This window comes from Etheostoma spectabile, chromosome 3 (assembly GCF_008692095.1).
Source record: "Etheostoma spectabile isolate EspeVRDwgs_2016 chromosome 3, UIUC_Espe_1.0, whole genome shotgun sequence".
NCBI lineage: Eukaryota > Metazoa > Chordata > Actinopteri > Perciformes > Percidae > Etheostoma > Etheostoma spectabile.
In genome coordinates this window covers 3,435,521-3,445,896 of record NC_045735.1, presented here as the reverse complement: position 1 = coordinate 3,445,896, position 10,376 = coordinate 3,435,521, and the positions used below count along the sequence as shown (strand labels likewise).

At 39.3% G+C, this 10,376-nt stretch overlaps 1 protein-coding gene across 3 annotated transcripts in view; it reads left to right on the top strand.

Moving 5' to 3' along the window:
* Positions 1-803, top strand: part of lyrm9 (LYR motif containing 9) — a 10,639-nt gene extending 9,836 nt beyond the window's left edge. For all 3 annotated transcript variants that reach the window (XM_032510347.1, XM_032510346.1, XM_032510343.1), the window contains exons 3-4: positions 302-394; positions 478-803. In XM_032510347.1, coding sequence (XP_032366238.1) covers positions 302-394; positions 478-495 — 111 coding nt within the window. In that variant the 3' untranslated portion in view covers positions 496-803. The remainder of the gene's footprint in view (positions 1-301; positions 395-477) is intronic.
* Positions 804-10,376: the final 9,573 nt, after the last annotated feature.

Here is a 10,376-nt window from a genome sequence, read left to right as displayed (position 1 = left end):
TTACCCTGCAGAGATCTGAGGAGCAGAATCCATCAGAGTTTAAAATGCCAACACAAAGGATAGTCATAGTCTCCAAATCCACATTTAGCAAAATCCATAACTCCACTCTCTCCATCGGCAGCACCATTGTCTCCCCATCTCCCCAGGCCTGCTACCATGGCGTGATCTTTGACTCCACCCTCTCCGTTGGGCCCTTCATCCATTATGTCATCGTCAAAATCGGACCCTCTCTTATATCCCCCGCTGCCAAAAGACTCCTTCACGCCTTCATCTCCTCTGATCCTTTGCTTTTGGTTTCCAGGGTTACATCAGTCACTCCGACGAAGACGACCAAGAGAGGATACAAATGATAATCCAAAGAGCTATTGCAGATGCAGACTGGATTCTAAATAAAGTAAGGATGAAGGCCTTTTCAATTCCAAGTTGATGTGCAAATAAATTCACACGGTAATTCTTAATTCTCTTTTTGATTCACAGTATACCAAGAAGAAGTGAAGTGGTGGATGTATTGTTTCTGTATCTGAGTTTTGAGTGCTCATTGTGTTATTTGTCCTCGTTATTGTGGAGATGGGAACAGCCATGATGAAGCGACATCTGATTGTTAGGACTGTACTGTATGAAATGACTTCTCAGTTGAATATAATATTCACTATCTATAAAAAGTGTATATACTGTTTTTAGATTGAAATGAGTTTATATAGAGAATTCAATACATTTCAATAAATTATTCTCAATATTTATAGTTTTGTCTTAACAGTGTTAATATACTTAACTCGCAATAAAAGTGGAATTTTAGACATGAACTGATAGTCGTGTTCACAGTGACTTAAAGAGGCTAGCCTTCACTTTTTGAGATCACCACACTTAAAAGCAACAAGATGATCTATAGAGGTTGAATTATTAGTAAAAACCAAGGCTACAATGGTCCGTTTAAATTACAGAAGGTAAAATGTCAGTACATCCCTTAGGAGCTAGCAGGAAGAGGAGCAAAACCCCAGAAGGGTTATGCATGTATCCTAGGATAATGTATTTTTCACATGAAATCATAAAATACAACTCCAGTTAAATGCCAGGTGCCATTTCAGCTCAGGAAACTCCGTAATACACCGATATCCATTTGGGTTAATTTTAGTATGATTAAACAATCCCTGCCCCATTACATCCAGTATATTCACATTGGAAGTGCAATGCTTTGTGGCTTGTGTGCTCCAGGTAATGGGTCAATGAGTTTTGGGAAAATATTTTAAAGTGGTAGAATGTTGAGATTGAAAGGGGAAAGTAACAGATTCCACAGGTGTCCTTGTCAAAACCAACGGATTCAACACAGAACGTGAAGAAAGAAACTCCAGTCCTGCTAAAGAAGTTAATGTGATATATGAAAAATAACTGGTTCTGAATCTTAAGTTCAATTGCAGACCAAAATTGTGTAATGCTTGTTTAGCTATTCTCACTAGGACCACCTAATGGTGTCAAAATATATGGATCTCACATCATTTTAATGAAACAACATAATAGCAATGTTAAATGTGTGCTCATTGGGCGTCCCGATAGCTCAGATGGTAAAGCAGGCGCCCATACAGTGGTGTGAAAGAGTGTTTGCCCCCTTCCTCATTTCCTGTTCCTTTGCATGTTTGTCACACTTAAGTGTTTCGGAACATCAAACCAATTTAAACAATATCAAGGACAACACAAGTAAACACAAAATGCAATTTGTTAGTGAAGGTGTTTATTATAAGGTGAAAAAAAATCTAAACCATCATGGCCCTGTGTGAAAAAGTGATTGCCCCCTAAACTAATAACTGGTTGGGCCACCTAGCAGCAGCAACTGCAACCAAGCGTTTGCGATAACGTGCAATGAGGCTTTTACAGCGTCCTGGAGGATTTTGGCCCACTCATCTTTGCAGAATTGTCCTAATTCGTTACATTAGAGGGTTTTCGAGCATGATCGGCCTTTTTAAGGTCATACACAACATCTCAATAGGATTCATGTCAGGACTTTGGCTAGGCCACTCCAAAGTCTTTTTGTTTTTCCAGCCCATTCGGTGTGGACGTGGTGTGGTTAGGATCATTGTCCTGCTGCAGAACCCAAGTTCGTTTCAGCTTGAGTACACAAACAGATGGCGGACATTCTCCTCAGGATCTCTTGGTAGACAGCAGAATTCATAGTTCCTTTATCACGGCAAGCTTTCCAGGTCGAAGAGCAAAACAGCCCCAGACCGTCACCACTACCACCACCATATTTTACTGTTGGTATGATGCTTTTTATGAAATGCAGTGTTCCTTCTACGCCAGATATCTTGGACACACACCTTCCAAAGAGTTCCACTTTTGTCACATCGGTCCACGAATGTGTCCAAAAGTGTGGGATCATCAGAGTGTTTGTGGAGAAATTGAGACGAGCTTGATGTTCTTTTTGCTCAGCAGGGTTTTCTCTTGGAACTCTGCCATGCAGGCCATTTTGCCCAGTCTTTTCCTGATGGTGGAGGCATGAACGCTGACCTTAACTGAGGCAGGGGGCCTGCAGTTCTTTGGACGTTGTTGTGGGGTCTTTTGTGACCTCTTGGATGAGTCGTCGCTGCGCTCTGGGGGTAATTTTGGGCGGCCGGCCATCCTGGGAAGGTCACCACTGTTCCAGTCTTCGCATTGTGGATAATGGCTCTCACTGTGGTTTGCTGGATTTCCAAAGCTTTGGAAATGGCTTTAAACCCTTTCAGACTGATAGACTCAATTACTTTCTTTCTCAATTGTTCCTGAATTTCTTTGGGTCTCGGCATGAGTGTAGCTTTTAAGGATCTTCTGGTGGACCTTACTGTGTCAAGCAGCTCCTATTTAAGTGATGCCTTGATTGTGAACAGGTGTGGCAATAATCAGGCCGGGTGTGGCTAAGAAATTGAATCCAGGTGTGGACAAACACAGTTATAGTATGTTTTAACAAGGGGGGCAATCACTTTTTCACACAGGGCCATGATGGTTTGGATTTTTTCACCTTTAATAATAAACACCTTCATTACAAATTGCATTTTGTGTTTACTTGTGTTGCCTTGATATTGTTTAAATTGGTTTGATGTTCCGAAACACTTAAGTGTGACAAACATGCAAAGAACAGGAAATGAGGAAGGGGGCAAAATTTTCACACCACTGTATATATATATATATATATGAGGATTCCTCCTCCAGCAGCAGGCCCGGGTTCAACTTTGACTGCGGCTCTTTGCTACATATCATTCCCCCCCTCTGTCTCCAGCTGTCCTATCAAATTAAAGGCCGAAAATGCCACCTCTCTAACATCTTGACAGCGTGAATGATTTTTGTGCAGTACAATATAGAATTTATTCAAGTATAACCATCTGTCACGTAATTAAGACATTAAAGACAATGACACACGCGACACACAGAAGAAAGAAGAAAAAGAGGACGATGTATTCTCATGTGCTGTGCCCGTGCCCACGTGGTTGTCCAGAAGTATGAAATATAAGCAAACATAACAAGATGATCAAATCAGGATCATCTTCTATCTTATAAATGTATATACAGATGCATGCACATGCAGTATTTCAATTTATACAAAACGTAATAAACTAGATATACAGCCATTTTTTCCAGTATAAATAGTATAAAAATAAACTTGTATAAATAGCTCCCACCTGCACTGATGTTGGGCTGACACACACTCACACACGCACGCAGACACACTCTTTTAGGATGATGTTGGAGCTTTGGGATTGCTCGGGAAAACGCTGCAGCAAGTGTTTCTCTGAAGTGGGCATCGTCAGAGAAAACAGGACAGGCACTTGGAAATGGTCGTACAGATGTCCGGTCACATCCTCACTCTGCAGAATAAACTGGTCGATAAACTCGTCTGCTCTGACTCCACCTTGGACAAGGCTCGTACTCAATACGATATTGAGAGAAGGAAACAACAGAAACATAAATGTACACCAATAAATACAAGAAGGCAGAATAACAATAAATAAATAGGTCCATACGTGACACATGAAATGTTAGAAATGCCAGATATCATGGTACAGGAACACTGTTGTGTTGATGGGTTTTCCTTTCTTTAATTGACCTTTAGACAGCTTAAACGTATCCAGTATGAAGAGAAATGCTGTTTTTTGTTTTTGTGCTGAATTAAAATAGTTAGTCTCGCATTGCCAGACCCTCCTCTACAGCGCTGCGGAGGAAGGTCTGGCTAGTTTACGAACATATTGGGATGGGAGAAAAAGTCGTTGGTTTGGCATTTCTTTAACTTACAGAATCGTCTTGACCGGCACTAAACCAGACTCAATGATGGCGGCTCTGCAAAATAGCCTGGGAAGGAACTGTTTTGGTGGAACGTGTACGGAAAAAGTTAGTCGTGCAACGAAAAACTCAGATTGGACAGATATTTCCTCTATCGTGCAGCCGCCCCAATGGTCTGGTTTAACCACTGTGCTCCATGTACAAACCATTACTTTATACCATACAAACAATAGCTGTCCTTAGTTTAAACGCCAACACAAAAAAGCAGAGGAAGGTGACTTTCTGGCAGCACTGAACAATCCAGCACATAAAACGTCATCAGAATAGCTTATTTGCCAGGTATGATGACATACGAGGAATTTTCTTTGGGAAATTCACATAGCCTAAAAAAGATCAGAAACCATGACCTATATCGCACAAACCAGCACGTGTTTGTCAGGTTATGGCGTCCACCCACGCATGGTTACCTCTAAGTTGCATCTTCTTTCGGCTATGAGAGCCTGAAGGCTGCTGTTGAGCTCTCTTTGCTTTGCCACTGACTCAGCAGGTTTCTGGCTCCAATTGCCTCAAGGAGAAGAAACAGTAATATTAATAATAATGTGTTGCTTTCATGATCAATAAACAGTTCATACTTTGGCAAAGCTGTTGCTATGAGGACTACAACATCTTCTGCAATAGCAGCTTCAAACGCTAAGCTACCTTATCTCTTTCTGTCTCGCTTCTTTAGCCAATTCACCACGCTCAATTAGACCTCCACTACTTCTGGAACTGGCCAATTTCTGCAAAGGATAACACACGTGTACTGCTGTAGGATCTGTTGGTGTGGTGGGGATAAGCAGGCTCAGCTTAATGAACTTGGCAAAATACAGTGCTACTGTCCACAAATTCTTACACTTTCCTGAGCTCTGAGGTTTTCTGGCTGACGTCGGGCTCCAGTACCCGTAGCTTGTTGAGTTCATCAAAGAAAGCTGCCTCGGCTAACGGGTCTTTAGCCATGGCCACAGGGCCTGTCCCCAGGAGACATAAGGAATGAGGGGATGGAGAACAGGGCAACAGAGAAAGAAAGCACAATTGAAATATAGGCTTGGATAGGCTTGAGATTGTGTGGATTGGCTAGATAAACATTTAAATGTGTTAAAAAGCAGAGAAAAGTAATTTGCTTATTATTATTATTATTATTATTGTGATTCAGATTTTAGATTATGGAAGGGTCCACAAAAGTCTCGCTCTATGGTCGGAACAATGGGATGTCGGAGCAGAGGGTTATTTTTTCAAAACAAAGGCAGGTTGGACTAGTGGGACCACAGAGATTTTTTTGTACTATTGAGAAGTTGGAATAGTCGGAGAAATGACATGGCACCATTGTATAACAGGGGAGAATACTGTTAACCACAATGGTGCAATGGCTCTGAATGATTGGGAAGCAGTTTTTATTTGGGCTCTCGCAGAGAGTTATCAGTGGGTCAGATTGAATAGGTTTAAACTGAGATTGTCCGTCTAGTATGTTCAGCTGATTTTCTCTGATCCAGTTCCATTAGCGCAACCTAGACTGACCTTAGATTTCTATTGGGAAGTCTGAAGAGAGCGTTGCTATAAAGCAACACACTGTAGTTCCAGTGTTATAGGCGCATTATTGTGCACTTGATACTGAAAGCCGGAACATGTTTCCGTGTATTGATCCACTCATAGACAGTTAAGATTAATATATATACACAGTCAGGATTCTACTCTTACTGGGGCTGCACAATATACCGGTTTAAAAAAAAAAAGTATGTCCTTGGATATCAACTGGCGCAATACATACATCGCTAAAGGCTGCAACAATTGCGAAAGACACTCAAGAGATTTTTTTGGTTAGTGGAAGAAAATATCCGCAGAAAACTGCACTTTAAAATGTAACCGTATGTTTTTTAGTGGTGCCTTTTATATCCAATTCACTGTTATTGTACTGTATTCACTAATAAGTTAGTGATGATTTCTTTCATTGTTTTTACTACAACAAGCAACTTGTGTTATGTTAGCAGATTACTGGACGCAGAGAAATGCAGAACTGAGTACACTTTATCGTTTTAAAAAAAAAATCGCATATAATCTCAATGGCGAAAACAATGTTATCGCGGATTTTCCTCATATCGTGCAGCCGCCCAATGGTCTGGTTTAACCACTGTACTCCAGTACAAACATACTTTATTACCATTAACAAACAATAAAAACAAAAACAGAAAAACCTTATACAAAATAACATTTTTGAGGTTTGTTGTTTAAGATGTCTTTCTACAACCTGAACGCATGAAAGACCATTCAAAAGATGGGAGTTGTAGGTCTCAGTCAGCCAAGCTTCTGTGGCAGGTGATTCCGAACTTTTGAGCTGCGTGTATCTTTACACGAATTCAACATGCTAGATGCTTGATAACATAATGCTGACTAGTGGCTCGTTATCCGACTCTCGCACAGTGATAATATCTGTGTTGCCGACAGTCTCTGGTCTGCTTGTCGATGCGAAACAGACATTTGGTTGAACATGACCTCCAATGATCACTATGGCAAGACGAGCCAGCGCTTTTATTTTGGCATACATATGTAAAACATTAAAGGAGTTTAGTCTCTTTCAAAAGACAAAAGCTTTACGGTTTACATACTGTTTCCGCCTTCCAACCTAAAACCTAAATTAAAAAGAGTTACATTGGCTCAACTAACTCGGCTACTTCCGTTAGCTAACGTTAAGCCTGCTCACAAAAGCTAATTGGACAACGACTTAAAACTCACACACACATACTATCCTCGTTAAGACGAATTACGTTCCTTAGATAACGTAATTAAACACACGTGTATACAATGTTTGGGAAAAAACAGTAAAGTTTACCTGTTTAAACCGCTGCCACCGTCAAACAGATGGCTCTGTGTGTGCGATGTGGCCAGCAAGCAGCAACAAAGGCAGAGAAAGCTCCTCCTCCCGCTGCCAAGGAAACCAAATGTGTGTTTTACGGCGGTTGTTGAGACGCCATTGGTGCAATACCGCCACCTTTGCTTCGAAAGGGTGGATCAGATAGCTAGATAGCTAGATAGCTAGCTAGATAGATAGATAGATAGATAGATAGATAGATAGATAGATAGATAGATAGATAGATAGATAGATAGATAGATAGATGAAGATAGATTAGAAAGATAGAGAGATAGTAGAATAGATAGAATAGATAGATGAAGATGAATAGATTTAGATAGATATTTAGATAGATAGAAAGAGATAGATAGATAGAGATAGATAGATAGATAGATAGATAGATAGATAGAAAGAAGATAGATGATAGATAGATAGATAGATAGAGATAGATAGATAGAAGATAGAAAGAAGATAGATAGATAGATAGATAGATAAATAGATAGATAGATAGATAGAAGAGATAGACAGATAGCTAGATAGATAGCTAGATAGATAGTAGATAGATAGAAGATAGATAGATAGATAGATAGGCAGACAGGCAGGGAAATTCAAGGTCCCATTGTTTACAGATCACACCACAACATACACATACATTTAACAGGATGTAAATACAATAACAAATTTAAAAAAACAATCCACATGAATAATAGCACAATAGGGAAGATACTAAATACACCAAATAAAGTAAATAAAAACAATCCACATAATGTACAAGGGATGTATAAGCATAAGACGCTGTTTTGACAGTAGACTATAATCTAATTCCCTTTGGATAAATAAATGACATACAAACAAACAAACAAATTAATTAAGGGTCCTCCGCAAAAATACTTTCCGTGTAATTACATCCATAAGCAATCCATGACAAATGAATGACGTGTGCGTCATAGAGTCATTTACTTTCTGTAAGAAACATCTAAAAGCAAAATCCTATGAGAAGGTGTCCCGGTATTAAATCTCATGAAAGGGGGTCCATGGTAGATTTGTATCTGTTAGGGGTCCTTGACGTGAAAAGGTTTGGGAACCAGAGATTCCACAGATGAAGGCCCCCATATCAACTGTTTAAAACTGATTAAGTTAAAAGGTGTTCAGTCTGTATGGACTAAATTAACTAAACCATGGAGACAACTATTAATCTAAAGGATCTGTTAGACCTTGCAAGTATTTACACACGGGCTATGTGTTACTTCATGATTTCTTAAAAAACAAACAAAAAAACATCTTCTGTCCTTGCAGTTCATATGATTTATAAGGTGAGTCCCACTACATTTTTCTGTGTTGTGCATTTGAGGTATTTGTTGTGCCCAAGAGCTGGAAGACAGTTTTGAGGAAAAGAATTGTATTATGAGATGAAATCAAAATTAGAGATAAGAAACATATTTGACTTTCTAAAAAATAAAAAATAAATAAAAAGTGTTAGTCTAGTATTGAGTAATTCCAAGTATTTCAAAAACGTTTTTCAAGTCCATCCATGAAATCTATGCACATTAATATGATTTAATGTATATAAATACACCATAACTCCAGTAAATACAGGGTGTCATCGTAGGCTAGCCATAATAATACCGGATAGGTCAGAATAAAAACGGCTCGCAATATGCAAACAATCATAGACTGTTCCTGAAATTTACATAGACAGTTGAAATATATATATTTAAATACATATTTACAGTCTATGCTCGCAATGCTGTTACTGACTGTGGAGGGCAGCGTTATATCTCACAAAGCACAGCCTGCCGTAAACTCTTTCAAAGAAGAAGAAAGAAGATAGGAGAGAGTAATTTACAGTTTTTTTTTTTTACAACTCAGTATTTTTACTGGTGAATTTTCGTCTCACGACAATAAAGACCTGTTTAATTATCCAGACGGTGGCTGTTATCTCACAACACATAAGGACAGCACCGGGAGCTCGGTAAGAAACTGCTGTCTCGTTCCGTGTTGTTCACGTGGGTGTCGTTAGCTGGGGACTAACGTCACGCACTCCATTGAAAAATCGGCACTTTAGAAGAACATAACGTTACACACCGAATGCCATTTCACGTTATAACTAACCCGTGTTTGGGTTCAATTACTAAAACTAAACCAGATTTAATACAATTTTGACTTTTAGGATTGGCTAGTTGGTCTGGTTGTCCCGCAATCGCATGGGAAGTTTGCCCACCCTGTTCAACATTAGCTAACATTAGCAAAACATACCCACGTAGGAAGTAGTGGAGTGACGCAAAGCGAATATTGAACTGAGTTAACGCTAATAAGCATTGCAAGAAGGCTGAACGTAACCTGTTTTGACGTACATTGCTAAAGTAGCGTATACAATGTTAGGGCCTTGGCCTGTAACGGGCACATTTTTGAAGGGAGTTCAGTCGATAACATTTCTTACACGACCGAACAGGATAGCCGAGCTAACCCTCTGTTGCTGTTGACTACATGGATGTATAAATCTATAACCACCGGTTGACTAGCATAATTTGACACCGAAGACGTATTAACATTAGTTCTCTTTTTCAATTAACTTTCTTGTGTAACTGACATACAACATGACAAAAACTAACACCAAACTTTAAAAGAAAAAGTTTGGTGATAGTGTAATGCAGTAAAAAAAATCAAGAGAAATAATGAAATTAATAAAAACAACTGAAGTCAAATAAATAAAACTTAGCTATCATCCTGTATGAACACGTTTCTTATTTACAATTTGGATAGACTTTCTTGAATTCAGTTCTGAAAGGTTCAAAGCCAGCTGAGACTTTGAGAACTAGCTTGTGGATGGGACATTTTTCCAACAGTTTTTGGTTTTATAGTATAATTATCACATCATTGGCTTCCCACTTAATTGAGTGATTACTTACTAGCTCCATAAGGGGACCACTATCTGAAAGAGATTAAATATCAGCTACTAATGTAGTTCATTTCAGATAAGTGAGCTGCTACCATTGTAAATGTAGTTGTTGTTGATATGTGCACCTCTTCCTACTCCTCTAGTTTCCTGCTGAGTCACATTCCATTTAATGAGAAGCGGATCTGAGGAAAAGAAACAGTGTAATAAGTGGCTTCCACTCTTATTGGTACATGCCTTCAGCCACTGGGTGTCCTGCTTTAACACTCGTTGTCAACATTGTCTTTTCCTGGGTATTCATGGAGAGTTTTGGCTCCAGTTAAGGGCTCTGTGTTTTCCAGGAATGCTTGGAGCAGT